Here is a 19,516-nt window from a genome sequence, read left to right as displayed (position 1 = left end):
CTGCTTGCCATATTTCAAAATAAATACAATAACATGCATTTTGTTGGCTTGACTTAAAACAGCCCTAAAACATATTGCTAGAATGGAATACCATTTACTATTCAGTAATTGAACATTTATAGATTTTTATATTCATCTTATCTTAAAGCAAGATAATAAGCAAAAAAACATATTTCTACGCAAACCTTTTCTAACATGATTTGTTTAATATAAACTCTATGGCTATTTACACTAAAAATGTATTTCATGAAAATTACATTATTACAATATAGGTAACTGAAGATATGTCTTAAACCATAATATTATCACTCAACTGCAAGATTGCTTCAATATTTAAAATTTCCAAAATGTGCGTGCATGGCAAAAGAGTCTCTATAGCAGGGGTTCCCGATAAGTTTTTCCTGTGGAAGCCTTTGACATAGTGTATCAACATCATGGAATCCCCTCTCCCCCCAGATCCCCTCCCCCCAAAAATAGAACCTTTCAATTAGCAATTATTATTTTTTTTACTATATATACACACTTATTTCTACAGATAGTACACAGATTGCAGTACTTAGGAGCAGGTGTGTTTGTATGCAGAGTTGATGTTTATATGTAATTTTATCATTTTAATACAAGGATGTGTTTGAATGGAATGTTAGCATTTGCGTGCAGAGGTGTATTTGGATGTAGTGTTGGATTTTAAATGTGGATGTACAATTGTGTGTAGTACTGGTGTTTGAGTGTTTCTAGATAATTTGGAGTTAGATTTTAGGGGTGTCTTTTCATGTCACATTTGTGTTTGCAGGAGTATGTGTTGTGTTGGTGTTTGCTGGTATTTCTGTACATGTACTGTCACATACATATTTACACATTAACAAACAGAAACACACAAACATATACAAAGTCATATACACACTGACACAGATACACACACCTTGACACACAGATACACAAACCAGCACATACAAACACAGATACACACCGGAACACACTGGCAAGGCACACAGATACAACACTGGTACAAAGATACACACACTGACACACAGATACACACATCTTGACACACAGTGTGTATCTGTATGTATCTGTGTGTCAAGGTGTGTGTGTCAGTGTGTGTATCTGTGTGCCTGTGTGTATCTGCCAGTGTATGTATCTGTGTGTGTGTGCCAGTGTGTATCTGTTTGTATGTGCCAGTGAGTGTATATGTGTGTCAGTGTGAATTAGTGTGTGCATGTATCTGACAAACAGATACACACACTGGCACATAGTGGCACACAGATGCAAACACTGACACACAGATACACAAACACTGGTACAATGATACACACTGGCACATACACACACTGACAGCTACACTGACACACAGATACACACACATGACCACGGCACCTGACCTGACCCCTGTTTAGAGATACCCATCGGGTGGCCCTAAATGCTTGGGCCACCGGACGGGAAAATTGCAGCTGAACCCCAATTTTTGTTCGCGGAACACCAATCGGGAAACGCTGCTCTATAGCATTTTGGGAGAAATTAAAAAATGTCAAGTAATGTGGATATTAAAAATAGTGGAAAGAAGTCCACCCGTATAGATGGGTCCAAAGAATAGGATCCGTCACACTGGTGGAGATACACCTAGCCGGACACTCCAGGGGTGTCCTGGGGCATAACCCCTATTCGAAATTGGAAAAGAGAAATACTCAAATAAGTGTGGAAAAAATCCAGACTTGTAAAGTATGTACTGGAAAATATAGAAGATAAATAAATAGTAGAGATTAGTAAGATAATGTAATAGTGTAAATGGTGGATAGTATTAAGTCTCTGTGGTGCAATCAAGCCTGAACTGGCTCACTTCTTAGATATCCTAGTCTTATAATGCTAAATACTACAGTGCATAGGTGGCTACCGACTACAGACTTTATTAATCAATATATGGTCAAGTCTGGTAGCTTTTAAATAGCATATAAATGTAGGGTTATAGCATTACTAGAACAGGTAACTAGGAGACAGGTCACTATACAGAGCCTGTATGGTACTAAGTTTATATATACTGAGCTTGTAAATCCCTGGGTCTGGTTCTGCACTACCCGGGGATACTTAACTCTGTAAAAGGTATGTAAGAAAGTGTTGCTACCTTGGTAATGTACAATTAATGCACTTAGTAGGGATTTGTGTGTCCCCTTCACTTACAGTGCTACTATTGTACCTTTATATTCCCATAAGCACCGAAACGCACGTCGGGCTCGTTCTCTCTCCCCCCCCCCCTATCTTTCTCACTTGGGCTGTCTATCACTATGTGCAGGTAACCACCATTCTATGTATGGTTCTGCACATAGACTCACCATAAATTCTTAACCCTCATTCACCTCTTATCAGGTCACTTCCTACTTAGATGTACTAATTCTTTCTTTCTTTGTTCAGAATGGTATCTATCATTTCTGCTACCTGCATCTTAATTTCATTATAAAGGTACAATAGTAGCACTGTAACTGAAGGGGACACACAAACCCCTACTAAGTGCATTAATTGTACATTACCAAGGTAGCAACACTTTCTTACATACCTTTTACAGAGTTAAGTATCCCCGGGTAGTGCAGAACCAGACCCAGGGATTTACAAGCTCAGTATATATAAACTTAGTACCATACAGGCTCTGTATAGTGACCTGTCTCCTAGTTACCTGTTCTAGTAATGCTATAACCCTACATGTATATGCTATTTAAAAGCTACCAGACTTGACCATATATTGATTAATAAAGTCTGTAGTCGGTAGCCACTGTAGTGCACTGTAGTATTTAGCATTATAAGACTAGGATATCTAAGAGGTGAGCCAGTTCAGGCTTGATTGCACCACAAAGACTTAATACTATCCACCATTTACACTATTACATTATCTTACTAATCTCTACTATTTATTTATCTTCTATATTTTCCAGTACATACTCTACAAGTCTGGATTTTTTCCACACTTATTTGAGTATTTCTCTTTTCTAATTTGGATATTAAATAGCTATTTCTGTGTCATGAATTGCCTTGTTAAAGTGCAATTAATCACATTCATTGATAACTAACAGGTTCATGAAAATATCAACATTAGGAAAGAATTGTTTCATCCTAAAGGAATTATCTTTTGATCTGTGGCTTACTATTTAAATTGTAAGTTGTTTACTAAAGGGATAAAGTCAATTAATTGATTTTGTCTGGGCAGCTGGGCAATAATTTTATCTTATGATTATCTATAAAACTAGGTTTATACACTCATTTTAAAACATAAAATACATTATTAAAATGAAATACATATTAAATCTTTATTGTCAAAGGAAATACAAAATTAGAAGCTGCAAAAAGGATCAGGTTTCATTTCTCGACTCATCAGCTCTTTGGACAACATGAAAAAAATTAAATAGAAATATGTTTTTATTACCTTTTTGTGATACAATGCTCTTACACCTGGGAAATTATCACATTTGCAGCTCGAATAGATACTTTTATAAATACAAATTCTATTCCATAATGGCTCGACAAAAAACAAGAATATTCAAAAAGATTGTTAGACAGTCATTTAATAACCTGTGACATAAAATCATTTTAAAGCGGTTTCTACCAATTCATTAAAATAATTTCATTAATATCAGTCCCACAAATTAATTAATTAATATCAGTCCTACAAATGCATGTCTTGAAAGCAATTAATATTTATAAACTACAAGTAAATGTGCAAAAATTTACAAAAATGTTTATATTTAACAGTGCTATGACTGTGATATTGATGATGTTTGTGTATTTAAATGCAAGTATTATTATGATAGTTTCATTTATTTTAATCAGGTTATAGCATAGCTTAATAATGTGGTGACACATTATATTGTATCAAAAATAAAACATAAGATGTAAATCTTTTTCAGGAACAAGCGTGTTTTCTTTAAGGAGTCAAGGATCTGTGATACTCTAAGGTAAATGTAAAGGAGCATATGTTAAGGGTCAGCTGACAAATTTAACACATGACAGGAGGCTTCGTATTTTGCATAATCTTTCTTTACTAACTCCATAGCAGCAAAGAAAAGAGTGACAAAACTTAGAACCAATCACAATGTAGTATAGGGTATAAGAGGTGTGACATATGACATCATTTCCTCTTTCTTTGCTGCTCCATCACAAGCTAAGTACAAAATTTGGCTTCTCAATATTCAGCTTATATATTTTACATATTGTCAATTATTTCCATAACTGTGACTTTGTATATTTACCCTGGGACTTCTCTTTCCCCTATTTTTCTACCCCTGGGACTTTGCCTCTGGCTTCCCAGGTGCTTTCCACGGTTTCCCGCCGTCTGTACTCCATCTCCATACCTTTTCAACGGTTTTTCTCCTCCTCTCTGCCTTCTGTCACGTATGCCACGTTTTTTTCTGTGCGCTCGCGCACAGACGTTTCGTTTTTTTCTACCAAACGCTTCTCGTTCGGCAGTTTGGCGCGATCGCCTTTTTAGGCATTCGCGACCAATATTACTAGGCGCACGTTCGGCGGTTTTAATCACACGAACGTCAGGCGTCTAGTTTTACCGCCCAAACTAGGGGAGGTCCTATCCTCCCCATACTAACGGCTGTTAGTCCGGCGGCCATCTTAAAGGGATAAACACTGTCAGTTACCTGCTCCAGCTATACAACTGCAAGCAACTGGAAATCCTTATTTCATCCTGCCTTTTCACTCAGTGGGACCAGTTAGTGCCTTGCACTTGGGGTTGGTTTAAGCCAGTTGGTCTGTACCTTATTCTGGCCGGGGTGAGCCCCCATTTTGTGCTGCTAAGTGGACCTGTTGATGCAGGATTCCGATTACCTGGGTGAGCCCCAGTGACACAGTCCTCATCATCCTACTATGACCTACCGGTTTCTAGTCTCAGGTTAACCATTACCGATACCATACCACCCCTGGTCCCCAGGCCTCTCCACTAATTGTGCCTAAGTGCCTTCACACAATTTATCGGGTGAGCCCCGAATACCTATTCCAGATCATGGAGGAATCACAAACCTCCTCGGACCTCCAGGCCATGATAATAGCACGGCTGCAGCTATGGAAAAGGCCGCTTCCAAGTCGCTCCCGACAGATTTAGACACCCTTAAACCCATCTCTAAATGGGTTCACTATAGAGCGGACTCCGAAGACTCCGACTCCTCCAGAGAACGCTCCCATCGGCCTAAACGCCATTGGAAGGGCGAAGCCACGCAAATCTAAAGGAAAATCCCCTGCTAAGTGCAGAAAAGCCACGGTTCGTGCTACCCACGATCTCGCACAGGTTTCCTCAGGTGAGGAAGACGCAGAACCCACACATGCACTAGCTGTGCTGGACGAATGGCAGGCGGCGGTCTCTGACCAGGAGGACTCCGACAGGGACTCCGCGGCCAACTCTGACCCTTACTTCATAAGGGATCATATTCTGGGTGAACCACAGGACTCCATGGCTACATCCATGGATAACCCACAGGAGGGCACAGAGATTTTCCTTGACAATTCGGGCCTCCAAATGTTTGACCCGAGAAACATCCGTCATCCACGTTCAGAAGAATGGTCACCACCCAAGCATTTGGCAAGGTTTATGCACTTCTGGCTCAGGAAATCTCTGGAGAAAGAAGTAAGGAAACGGATGAGATCCGAATGCCCTCGGCCTAGCCTACCAGACAAGGTGGCGCACACCCCCGAATTTGACCCGCTCATGACTACTTTCATGTCCCGAGGGGGTCGGGACCCGCACAAGGCCATAGAGCGCAGTTTTAAAGAAGCGCAGGACAAACTGCAAGACGCCATTGGGCCACTAGCTAGAATTATGGATATGGTGGATGACGCCTATGAAAGGGCTGACAATTTTACCCCAGATACGGTGCGTGAGTGGGCACGAGATACCCGTGAATGGGCACAGAGGTGTTTCTGTTTCCTAGGGAACACCAACGTAGCCCTCTCTTTGGAGAGGCGCCGAGGAGCACTTGACCGTATCGACGAAAAACTGTTTGAACTGGGGGATAAAGAATTAGGCCCCTTGGCACAGGGTAAATTGTTTGGAGAGACCTTCCTTAGAGAATTAAATAAAAGGGTCAATATATTTACGTCCCTTAATAAGGCACAAACTTCGATGCGGAAAGTCTTCCGCGGTTCTCACACCCGAGGTGTTTTTGGAAGGGCTGGATGGCAGATGGGCCATGCCGCCAGCCGCTGTTGGCCATCCGGCCCCCGTACAACAAGGACTCAACCGTTCTACCCAGACTCGTCTACCCAATATAGATTCCACCAATTCAGGGGATCAGATCGTGGCCGAGGCAGCCGAGGACGCTCCCGGGCAAGATTCTCCAACGGTAAGTCGAAATCATACCCTGCCTCTAACCTCCTGTCATATCGGGTAGACGTGTTTCTCTTTTTTTCCAGAACTGGGCAGACCTATCTTCAGACACGTGGATCCTCCAAACGGTGCGGGGCTATCGAATAGAGTTCGACTCAACCCCGCTCCAGCAGGCCCCTCCATGTCTGATCCAAACTACACGGGCAGACGCCCGCCTCATAGACTCGGAACTACGAGAAGAAAACCGTCTAATTTCACCCCGTTATCAATCTCAGGGAGCTCAATTCTCATGTGGTATACCTGGGCCTCAAGGATGCGTACCTTACCATTCCGGTACACAAAAGAAGCCGTTCCTAACTCCACTTCTTCTGGCACGGGACTCCCTGGCAATTCACCTGCCTCCCGTTTGGCCTCAGTTCAGCCCTGTGGTGCTTCACCAAGATTATGAAGCCAGTAGTGGCGAAACTCAGAGCTCAAGGCATAAGATGCATCATCTACCTCGACGACATCCTGATCTTCGACGAGGATGCAGGGACTCTGCGGAGACACACAAACTACACAGTGCACCTTTTGGAGTCTCTAGGTTTCATCGTCAATTGTCCCAAGTCTGCAATGATCCCAGCTCAATCAGTTCAATTCCTCTGATTCGTAATAGACTCCACATCATGCACTCTTCACCTCCCGGCTAACAAAATTACGGCCATCCGCAGGGAGATCCGGAAAGTCCTTCGTCGGACAACCATACCCCTACGATTACTGGCACAGATCGTAGGCCTTCTCTCCGCATCCATCCAGGCCATTTTCCCCGGACCCCTGCACTACAGGGCCATGCAGCGCCTCAAGGCAAGATTCCTTCGCAGACAACCTACATACGACCAACCGGTTCCAATGTCGGTCGAAGTACGGGAGGAACTACACTGGTGGCTGAACTGCATGCAGGCTTGGAATGGCAGAGCCATATGCGGGAACCAGCCAGACTTCGTGCTAGAATCTGATGGGGAGTAACGGACGGAACCACCTCCACAGGAGGAGTGTGGACTTCCGAAGAGCTCTTGATGCACATCAATTGCCTGGAACTCTTGGCCGGATCATTCGCCATTGGCAGTCTGGCAAAGGAGCGATCCAACTGCTGCATCCTACTCCGCATGGACAACGTCTCAGTGGTAAGATACATCAACCGCCTCAGGCACTGGTGCATCTCACGAAAGAGATCTTCGATTACTGCCTCCCACGCAACATCACCTTGCTGGCAGAGCACTTACCAGGAGACTCCAACATGACGGCGGATTGGTATTCACGGCACTGGCGGGACGCCAGTGATTGGCAACTAGACCCTCATATTTTTGCAATACTGGATGTGAGGGGGCCTCTCTCCATAGATCTATTCGCATCCCGCAACAATCGACAGACAGAGGTTTTCTTCAGCTGGCTCCCAGACCCGGAGAGCCTCGCAACGGACACTTTTCCACAACAATGGCCACGAGACGGTGCTTACGCATTCCCACCTTTCGCAATGATAACGAGGGTCCTTCACCGGATCCGCCTACAGAGAGTGAGAATAATCCTCATCACGCCTCTCTGGCAGAGCCAGCCATGGTTCCTGGACCTTCTGGAACTTTCAATCAGGGATCCCCTCCTCCTACCAGATGCCCCAACCATCCTCAGGAACCCGTTGGGTCTACCTCACCCGCTAGTCGTGCAGGAACGCCTGCCTCTTGTGGCCTGGACTCTTTCCGGGGCTCCTGGCGAACCGAGGACTTATTGCAGGAAACTAAGGACCTCCTATGGGACTCATGGGCACCAGGAACAAGGAGGTGCTATTTATCAGCATGGTACTCCTGGACAAGTTGGTGTGTGGGACGGGACCTCAATCCCTTTACTGCACCTACTCACTCCATCATGAATTTCCTGACCTCACTTTTCACTGCCGGGAAGTCATACCGGTCCATCAACGTGGTACGGTCAGCCATCTCAGCGGCCCATACTCCAACCCAGGAGACACCTGTTGGTAAGGATCCGCTCATCTGCAGACTCCTCCGTGGCATGCGCCTTAGGCGCCCCCGGAGCCCAAATACTCTAGACTTTGGGACGTTGGCATGGTCCTACAATTCTTATGAAATTGGCCTCCTAATGAGGATTTGTCACTCCGCCAACTTACCGCAAAATTCACCTTCCTGCTCTGTCTGGTTTCCTTTCGACGGGTATCTGACGTACGCGCCTTCGACGCCGACGTGTTTACCTTCTGCCCGGCGGGTGTTACCTTTCAGGTCTCACGTTGCACTAAGTCCAACTCTCACTCGGTCTTCTACCCTTTCTTCCCTTCTGATCCTCAGCTCTGCGTGGTCTCTACCCTCCGTCAATACGTGGAAGCCACCGCAACGTTGCGGCAATCTTCCACTCGTCAACTTCTCATCTCTTACGTCTGCCCCTACGGTCCAGTTTCGGTTACTACGCTGGCCAGATGGGTTAGATGGCTAATATCCCTTGCCGGTATTGACCAAACTTTTGGAGCACATTCCGTACGTGGGGCAGCGGCCTCTTCCGCTTATGCGGCAGGCGCTTCCCTTTCGGACATCTTACGAGCGACGGACTGGACCAGAGAATCCACCTTTAGGACATTCTACTTCCGTCCTCTTGATAATCCGGCTTTTTCTCTGCTCTCCCAGCATTGAAATTGCAAAATATGAAGCCTCCTGTCATATGATAAAATTGAAGATAATGCTAGCTTTAGTGTACCGATAATCTTAATTTTAATAATGACAGGAGGCGAGTATTTTCCCTCCCTGTTCTCTTTCCTTCTTCCCTCCCTATTAATTTCATATCTATCTATGGCATTTTGTTTTCTCATATTATTGTATAAATACCTAACTTGGTAGCATTTGTTTTAATGCCTTATTTACGTTCATTTGAAGATTTTATACCTATACTCCATATGGTTGGGATATTTATTTAACACCGTTAGTCGGGAGGATGTTTAGTTATTATTATTATACTAGATGATATTAAGTTAAATTAAGTGATAGACATTCATTGTTTTTACACACTCATTTCTGGAATCTAATACCCTTTATACTCTCGTTTCAGCTTAATCAGAAACCACAGGGAATCATTAAGGTCTCCATGCAAGGTGTCGTCATAATCACATCATGGAACCTTATCATCAAGTCTTGGGAGATCATCATTTGAAAGCAGGATGCCTTCGTCTGCATTCTACCTGTTCCTGTTCAATTTATTCAGATTAGTTTTCCATTATCTTGTTCTATGGACTTTTCAAGTTGTTCTGTTATTTTTCTGCATTTATGACCTTGTGATGTCGCAATTTTAAAGAGGAAATTATGTCATATGTCACACCTCTTATACCCTATACTACATTGGGATTGGTTCTAAGTTTTGTCACTCTTTTCTTTGCTGCTATGGAGTTAGTAAAGAAAGATTATGCAAAATACTCGCCTCCTGTCATTATTAAAATTAAGATCATCGGTAGACTAAAGCTAGCATACTCTTCAATTGTCTTTTGATACTTTTTCAATATCGGTAATAGGCACTGTGACGAAACTAACCTCGTCACTGGCTTTTGGAGGGGCCTGTTTGCCAGCTTCCTACCCTGTGATTATGGCCCTGTGACAAACTGAACCTCCTCAAGGGTTCTTGGAGGGGCCTGCTGGCCAGCCTATTGCCTCAGGACTATGGGCCCTGCAATATACCTTGCCCAATGCGCTTTAAAAGGCTCTGTTGTGAAGTATGTACTTTTGTACTCCAGACAGAGAGACCGACCGTTAGCCCTAATTCTCTGGAACTGTTTTGGGCATGGGGCCATGTGCACGGTGGGTCAAAAATAAGACTTCCAGGAGTTTCCTGAACCCCTGCTCTGATCTGGGTGGTTTTTGGATATGTTGTTCACCCAGATCAGGGCTTTTAGGGGATGTTGTGTTTTTGGGTACTTTTGGGGTTTTGTAAAATATGTGTTTTTTTCTGCCTGGAGATAATTGGGTTAATACAGTATCTGATCCAATTATCTCACAGGCAGAGGGGAGGGATTGTATGTTTGTTGTGGGAGTGTCATACATTTAATTACTGTTCTGATTGGTTTGTAACAATTGTCATCCTGTCCCCCACAAGGTCCACGTGGGTGTTCCCTTGCATGGGGACTTGCATAAAAGGCCAGCTGTAGCTCCCATTAAACGATGCTTTACAACTTTCTGAAGTCCTGGCTCATGTTTGGGAGATTGGAGAACTACACTCACGGGATTGCTATATCACAATACTCCCCTGAGTATAATGACTAGCTCTTCTATGAGCCTTTCCTGCTACGCTCTCTGGACTAGGAGAGGTCTACCTATCCTGGTCTTGGGTCCAGGGTGGGTGGAGGATGGTGGAGACCCCAACCAAGCTGTGGCAGTTCATGGGGTTTATCGTGGTAATGGTGTTTAAGTGCAGTGCCTATGGTACTCGCAAGTGCTAGGAGGCAGTGATTGACAGAGGAACCCGGTTTGGGTGCGGGCGGTCCATCACAGGCACTTATATTAGTATTTTCGAAGTTCATAAATAATAGACCTACGGCTTTACTCCCCTATTGAATGATTAGTTGAAAAAATACTTGAATATTACAATAAAAAAATCGAACAAGTGTAATGTCACCATTTGGTTGGTAACACATTATCACAAAATGAAAGCAAAAATAAAAAATGTCTATATTAAGACAAGGTAACATTTTTGTTAATAATCTAGTTGTTCAAAAGAGAAAACTGCCAAACAGGTATTCAGTGTCGTAAAAACAACAAACATATTTCACATTAGAATGGGGTCAAAAACAGGTTAATATATATTTGTGCTCTGAATTTATCTAATACATAATGGAATGTAGAAGGGGAAGCAAAGTTGGTTGAGGTGTGCCGAAACCAACATACGAGTAGGCCAGTAAAAAGAGGGCCCACAAAGGTGAGTGTTAATAAAGATGGGTGTAGGTGGGGGCCGGACAAACGGCTTGCAAGACAAAGGTAAGTAGGGGGTAGGGTTTATATAGGATCATTACTCCTCCCACAAATTCAGGCCTTCCAACTTGTGCTCGGAATATCTAATACGTAATAGAATGTAGAAGGGGTAGCAAAGTTGGTTGAGGTGTGCCGAAACCAACGTACGAGTAGGCCTGTAAAAAGAGGGCAAAAGAGGATTCAAAGAAACCACACTTTATTGCAAGTAAATACAGCATGAGTAACGAAAGCTTGTAAGGTGCTTCACTCTGATTGAGGTATGTAAGTACCTGAGCTGATGCTTCTTGTGACCCCATTGGGGTGTAAGTGTTTGCAGCTGCTGCTGTAGTGCCTTTGGAGACGTAACAGCTGAGTGACCGCATAGAAGGTTTTAAGTAAGAAGCTTGGGTTGTGAGTTTAGAGAAATGTATATATTTAGGTATATATTTCAGCACAAACAAAAATCACTTACGTTCCGCAGGAGTTGGTAAACTTGGTTTCCTTTTAAATTCCTGAAGTAATAAATCCACTGTCTTCCACTCACTGTTCAGGTGTTCTAATTTGCGCTGTTAAAAGACATAAAGCTTATTTCAGACTAATATAAATATAAGTGCATGCACTCTTGAGTCTTTCTGGACTGATTTTATAGAAAAATCTAAACAATGTGCAAGAACTCCTCATTATAGTAATTTACTCGAAAACATTTACAAACATAAATATTTGTTATTCAACAAATATATTACTATACGGGAAACATGCAATACTAAGACAATTTTATTTTTATATATTGTTTATATATTTAAATATATATATATATACATATATATATTTTTTTTTTTCATTGTTCATAAAAAAATGCTCTTTTTGTTGTTTACAATTCTGTTCCATTGATTAAATAAAACCAAGAAAAAAACCTTTTGAATAGTAATAGTAACACCTATAGTATAGTTATATCATCAATCCTGATCACTTCTGGTCTATCAGATATTATGGACATATGGTTACCAATGTCAGTGTTGCAGACATATACAAATCCATCAATTCAAATTGTCTCAATGCAAGTCTGCAAAGGCAGCATCTATGTTCTAATATCACTTCTTTAAAATAAAGTAGTTGTTTTTTTTATAAGAATACATTTTATTGATTTTCATTTACAAATACACAAGTACAAACATAAATAAAAAGACATACGATTGACAATCTACGATAAAATTCAGATAAAGTCATTTTAATGCCTGTAGTGTGTCGTTAAATCCAAGTTGATGTGCCTTTCAATAGCCCAGTGCTTATTTCCTATTCTTATATATTCTTTATATTTGCCTCTAACTGCTTATTGTATAATGTATAGAGAGTATTTTGAGGCAATACCCAATAAGAAGTTTTTGTATAAGTAAACTATGTGATAGTATTGTTCTACACATAATTTAAGTCATCAAAAGATTCTAACAACTTCACTACCTAAATTGAGTATAGCATTTTTTTTAACATATGTTTTGAAGAATAAAATGTAGTCCAAAAATACTCATTTAACCTCATTTATAGTCTAAGAATGATTATCAGCCTTTACAGGAACGTTTAGCTGCCAAAAGCCACTAGTCAATAACATGATGTCTGTAATTTTACTAAAAATGTCAGCTCATCTCCTGCTTCCAAATAGTTAAAGAAGGTTTAATGGGTCATATCATTTCTACAGTTTAGGAAGGGGTGGAGTGAATAGACTCCTCTTCACTGTCAGTATGACATTAGCATTACTAAGATAAATAAAGATTGCTAGAGCTTTTTTTCAAATACGTATAAAATCATATAAATACAGATGTTATCTAATCTAGGTTTTATCCACTAAAATAGTCTGACTGAAAATCAAATGTATGTCATATGGATACACTAATACATGCATAATTTTTGTTTTACTCAACTAACAATAATAGCACAGCTATGTGAGGTATGATTGGGGTTTCATACAGTTTTATTTTGTCTCTGACAATGTTTGGAAAGTATAAACATTCTCAATTTTTTATAAGATAACCTTTAGGATATAAACTAAGGAAAACACATGAACAGTAGTATATAAAGAAATAGAAAGAAAAGATATGTTTAAATGTCAAACAACAGAGATAGGCTTGAAATCGACTAGACTGCCTTAAAATGCACAAAACAAACTTGATTTTGCTGTAAGCATTACTTTCTTTTGAAAGACGGTTTTGGAGTGTTGAAGAAGTTTGCCCAAGGTGACAGTGCTAGAAGATAAAACTAAAAAAGCCCCAAATAAATTATGACCCAGAAGTAAAAAGTCAGAGTCGTAATTTTTGTTTGTTCTGTATGATTAAAATCTTTTCTTTTACTTTATTTCAACTACTACTTCAAAAAGTATTTCAATAACCTTTACCCATGAGTAGCAAAAGCGACAAATAGACAATAGATATGAATATATTTATTACAATGTCACAGTAGTGACTCATCTTACAGGCCTAGGGTTCTACAAGTTAAGTACTTGTATATATTTTATACAGATACCCGTAACATTATAAGTTAAATAAGTACATATACACAGGGCTGTCTTTAACAAGGGGCAAACGGAGCAGAAAAGTGGAACCTCTGCCTGCAACCAGGACCTGACAGTCCACCGGGATTCTGAGATATTTCCCAGTGGGCTGTAGCAGGTGAAGAAATCAGGGGCCCTGGCCCTTTAAGAGTGCTCCAGACCGGGCCCCTCTATATCTGCCTACTAGGAGGAAGTGAGGTGAGGTCACTTCCTCCCAAGTAACAGAGTGCCGCTGGGGAGGAGGAGGCACACATGGAGGAGGAGATGGAGGAGGACGAGGCACAAGCTGAGGAGGAGAGGGACTGAGGTAGCCAGGTTCCTCAGACTCCCATCAACCTTAGCCATCCTACTCCAACTGGACCCCAGGGAAGCCACCCTTCTGTAAAGGTAAGTAGACAGGAGGGTGGCTAAACTATGTAAATTGATACTTATATTTTGTGTATCTGAGTCTGGGTCAGTATGTATCTGGCTGTGTGTGTGTATCTGGCTATGTGTGTGTTACTTAGTGTGTGTATCTTACTGTGTGTGTGTCAGTGTGTGTATCTGGCTATATTTGTGTTACTTAGTGTCTGTATCTGACTGTGTGTGTTTCAGTGTGTGTATCTGGCTGTGTGTGTCAGTGTGTGTATCTGGCTATGTGTGTGCTATTTAGTGTGTGTATCTGACTGTGTTTTTGTCAGTGTGTGTATCTGGCTGTGTGCGTGTATATCTCTGTGTGTATATAAATCTGTATTTGTATCTGGCTGTGTTTTTGTCATTGTCTGTATCTGGATGTGTATGTATGTATTTAGCTATGTGTGTATCTGTATCTGTGTGTGTGTGTGTGTGTGTGTGTGTATCTGGCTGTGTATGTGCCAGTGTGTATATCTGACTGTATGTGTATCTGGCTGTGTTTTTGTCAGTGTGTATCTGACTATGTATCTGGCTGTGTTTGTGTAGCTGGCTAAGTTTGTGTCAGTGAATGTGTACCTATGTGTCAGTGTGTATGTATACCTGTGTCTGTGTATGTGTACCTGTGTATGTATATGTGTAGTTGTGTTTCAATTTGTATGTGTACCTGCGAGTCTATGTGTACCTGTGTGTGTAAAGGTGTATCAGTGTGTGTCTATGCATGTGGCAATGCATACATCCACTCATTCCAGTGCCAACATTGCACACAAAAACACTACTACATTCCAATGCTAACACTACACTCAAATACACCACTGCATGTGTATCTGTGATTCTGTGTGCATCTGTGTGTGTGGCAATACATACATACCAACATTCCCACGCCAACACTGCACACAAAAACACCCCTGCATGTGCACCTCTATGTGTGTATATCTGTGTGTCTGTGTAACTGAGTGTGTGTACATATCTGTGTAAGTGTGTATCTCTGTGTGTGCACACCAGTGTGTTCACCAGTGTGTGTATCTGAGTGTGTGTGTGTGTGTATGTATGTGTCTGTTTCTGTGTGTATCTGAGTGTATGTGCTAGTGTGTGTGTATATGCTAGTGTGTTTGTTTCAGTGTGTGCATGTGTCCAGGTGTATTCATGTATCAGTGTGTTTTGTATCTGCTGTATAGTGTGTATGTATGTCTGTGAATGTATAGAATGTATGTGCATACATCCCAGAACTCAAACACAACATGCAAACACACACCTGCAAACACAAACATTACATACAAACACACCCCTGAATTCAAACTCAAAAAGTATATATAAATACACCCCTTCACTCAAACACCAATACTACACCCAACATGGACACACAGCCTTTATACAAAGACATGCTTACATTCAAATGCACAAATACTGCTCTCAAATACAGCTCTGCAAGAATGGCCAAATGGTAGATCCACAGCTGGCCTAGCATCATGGGAGGTGTATGACAGATGAAGATCTATCTTTTCTCCACTCTTGCTCTAGAGGTAGGCTCAAAAATGTCTTGCACCATAGCGATCTCTACATTACATCTCTAGGGCCTTCAAAGGGGCATTTCCATCCCGAGCGCGCAGCCCAGCCACACACAAGACATGCAAGACAGGAGACCGGAATTGGAGAACGGACCTGATGGGGATTGCTTCTAATTACTGTTCATCGGACTAAGGGATACTTTTGAAGCTCTCACTTCAACAGTCGACTGGACATCTGCCTATAAGTTAACAGATTTGACTCCACAGTCCATATCTACAGCATCCATAACCTGTGGTGAGATCCAACCAATTTCATCAAACAAGCAGTGCATTTATTGCAGTCTTTTGAACTTTTCATTTTTTTTTCATTTTGTTATTTATTCTTTTTTATCTTTTTTCTTTTTTTTATCTTTTTTCAGTTTTGTTCTTTTTCCTTTTTTTTTTTTAACAATTTTCCTGTTTAACCCCTTAAGGACACATGACATGTGTGACATGTCATGATTCCCTTTTATTCCAGAAGTTTGGTCCTTAAGGGGTTAAACAGATTATCAATTAGTGGTGGATCCACCTGAATATATAGGAACTTTCAGCTTCATTCATATGATGTCCATGGACTGTACATAGTTGTAAATAATTCAGATGTATATATTGTGAAATTTTGTTACATTTACCATAGATGAATTCACAGAGGGATCATCAATCTGTATTTTTGGCAATAGTGGTCTTTTTTCTCCTTCTTTTTCTATTTTTTATAAATTTGGTGTATCTAGTGTACAATAAATTAATTTTTGCAGATGTATACATTGCTTCTTTTTTGGATGCATATTTTATGCATGTGAGTGCGATATTAACAGATATATTTCTTTGTATATATAATTGAGGTCTTTATGGGGATTACCTATAATACCTGCACCATTTCGTAAAGGAGTGCCAACACAATAAATATTGATTATACAATCTCTACATTAGTTCTGCCACTGTGTTTGGGTGGAGGGCATGATTGCATACCAGGGGGTGGAAGTGTGGGGTGAGTGCAGGATCCAGGGGGCCCAAGCAAATGCTTGCCCAGGGTCCAATCAATGTTAAAGATGGCCCTGCATATACAAACAAGTGGCCAAAGCTGGAAGTGAAAATTCTGGGACATTTGTGTCTCACTTACCTACTAAACCTGTCTCCAGTAAAAATATAAAAATCTAACTCTCTATACATGCACTTCATTAAGATATGAAATCTGACATGCAAGCAATACTGTAGTTACATTTTCTGCCGAATCCTTTTACATGTGGTTATGGTATGTCTTAGAAATAAAGATAGGAGAACCAATAATGGCATATAATTGCATATTTTAAGGCAAAATAGCTGAAATAGAAAAATAGTATGAAAAAGTTTAAAATTTTACTTTTTAGTCTGAAAATTGAGATGTGTATCACTTGGTTCTGGAGAACTGAACAGTTTTACCACCATAACATTACTTGGAAGTATAAGATATATGTAATGCAAAACCCAACACTTACCCTGAGAAAAGATCTACTTTGCAAACTGTCAAATAGATATATTTCCTATTGACATTAGGCTGTGAGAGTAGGACCTGCTAAAGATGGAGTACATTGATATTGTGGCAGGCTTATGCAATGTATGATCATATATTGTAACTAAACCCCCATTATTTTGTGACTAGATATGGTGTTTTTAAAAACTAACAAAATCTGTCAGCACCGAAGTTGCTGTTTAGTTGATAAGTGAGTGCGCTGGATTTTCTTTTTTATTGTGTAAATTGGCCCCTGCAGCACCCTACTTATGCATGTTCAGGTGAGTGCAGCCAGCCCCCTGTTTTCTCTTATAGATATATTTCCTGACATTTTTTTCAATGCTTAGTATTGTAGTTCATCATATTTAAATGGAAATAAGCCCCAAAGTATTTAAATGCATAAGCATTACTGCATGTTTTAGGCAGTGGCGTACTAAGGGGGGGGTGGGGGGGGCGGTCCGCCCCGGGTGCCATCAGGCAGGGGGGTGCCACCAGGGCTGGCCAGGCTTGCTATTCTGTGAGCTGTGTGGCGGCACCGGGTGCCGTAGCAGCAGGGCGCCGGGCAGCCGACACAGCTCACACGCAGGGGCTGGAAGCAGGAAACCTGCACGGAGATTTGGGGGCGGAGCTAAAACGGCAGTGGGGGCGGAGCCAAGCCGGATGCGGGGGCGGAGCTAAATGCAGCCTCATACTGCTGCACACAGAGAGAGGGGAAGCAGGAAACTACAGCACAGGAGGGACTGGATCCACTCCTCCTCCAGCCCAATCTTACTGTAAGTGAGAGAGTGTGTGCTGTGTGTAACTGTGATTGTGACTGTCTTTGACTGTGTGTGAGTGTGTAATTGTGATTGTGACTGTCTGACTGTGTGTGAGTGTGTAACTGTGATTGTGACTGTCTTTGACTGTGTGTGCTGTGTGTAACTGTTATTGTGACTGTCTTTGACTGTGTGTGAGTGTGTAACTGTGATTGTGACTGTCTTTGACTGTGTGTAACTGTGATTGTGACTGTCTTTGACTGTGTGTGCTGTGTGTAACTGTGATTGTGACTGTCTTTGACTGTGTGTGAGTGTGTAATTGTGATTGTGACTGTCTGACTGTGTGTGAGTGTGTAACTGTGATTGTGACTGTCTTTGACTGTGTGTGCTGTGTGTAACTGTTATTGTGACTGTCTTTGACTGTGTGTGAGTGTGTAACTGTGATTGTGACTGTCTTTGACTGTGTGTAACTGTGATTGTGACTGTCTTTGACTGTGTGTGATGTGTGTAACTGTGATTGTGACTGTCTTTGACTGTGTGTGAGTGTGTAATTGTGATTGTGACTGTCTGACTGTGTGTGAGTGTGTAACTGTGATTGTGACTGTCTTTGACTGTGTGTGCTGTGTGTAACTGTGATTGTGACTGTCTTTGACTGTGTGTGCTGTGTGTAACTGTGATTGTGACTGTCTTTGACTGTGTGTGAGTGTGTAACTGTGATTGTGACTGTCTTTGACTGTGTGTGCTGTGTGTAACTGTGATTGTGACTGTCTTTGACTGTGTGTGAGTGTGTAACTGTGATTGTGACTGTCTTTGACTGTGTGTGCTGTGTGTAACTGTGATTGTGACTGTCTTTGACTGTGTGTGAGTGTGTAACTGTGATTGTGACTGTCTTTGACTGTGTGTGAGTGTGTAACTGTGATTGTGACTGTCTTTGACTGTGTGTGCTGTGTGTAACTGTGATTGTGACTGTCTTTGACTGTGTGTGAGTGTGTAACTGTGATTGTGACTGTCTTTGACTGTGTGTGCTGTGTGTAACTGTGATTGTGACTGTCTTTGACTGTGTGTGCTGTGTGTAACTGTGATTGTGACTGTCTTTGACTGTGTGTGAGTGTGTAACTGTGATTGTGACTGTCTTTGACTGTGTGTGCTGTGTGTAACTGTGATTGTGACTGTCTTTGACTGTGTGTGAGTGTGTAACTGTGATTGTGACTGTCTTTGACTGTGTGTGCTGTGTGTAACTGTGATTGTGACTGTCTTTGACTGTGCGTGAGTGTGTAACTGTGATTGTGACTGTCTTTGACTGTGTGTGAGTGTGTAACTGTGATTGTGACTGTCTTTGACTGTGTGTGCTGTGTGTAACTGTGATTGTGACTGTCTTTGACTGTGTGTGCTGTGTGTAACTGTGATTGTGACTGTCTTTGACTGTGTGTGAGTGTGTAACTGTGATTGTGACTGTCTTTGACTGTGTGTGCTGTGTGTAACTGTGATTGTGACTGTCTTTGACTGTGTGTGAGTG

At 41.6% G+C, this 19,516-nt stretch overlaps 1 protein-coding gene across 1 annotated transcript in view; it reads right to left on the bottom strand.

Annotated features, from left to right (window-relative positions):
• Positions 1-19,516, bottom strand: part of DMD (dystrophin) — a 2,317,639-nt gene that overhangs the window by 773,736 nt on the left and 1,524,387 nt on the right. Inside the window, exon 50 of the mRNA XM_063457949.1 lies at positions 11,750-11,843. Coding sequence (XP_063314019.1) covers positions 11,750-11,843 — 94 coding nt within the window. The remainder of the gene's footprint in view (positions 1-11,749; positions 11,844-19,516) is intronic.

The sequence above is a fragment of the Pelobates fuscus genome, chromosome 1, assembly GCF_036172605.1.
Source record: "Pelobates fuscus isolate aPelFus1 chromosome 1, aPelFus1.pri, whole genome shotgun sequence".
Taxonomy (NCBI): Eukaryota; Metazoa; Chordata; class Amphibia; order Anura; family Pelobatidae; genus Pelobates; species Pelobates fuscus.
The sequence above is the reverse complement of the archived record's forward strand: the minus strand, read 5'-3'. Positions and strand labels throughout refer to the sequence as shown.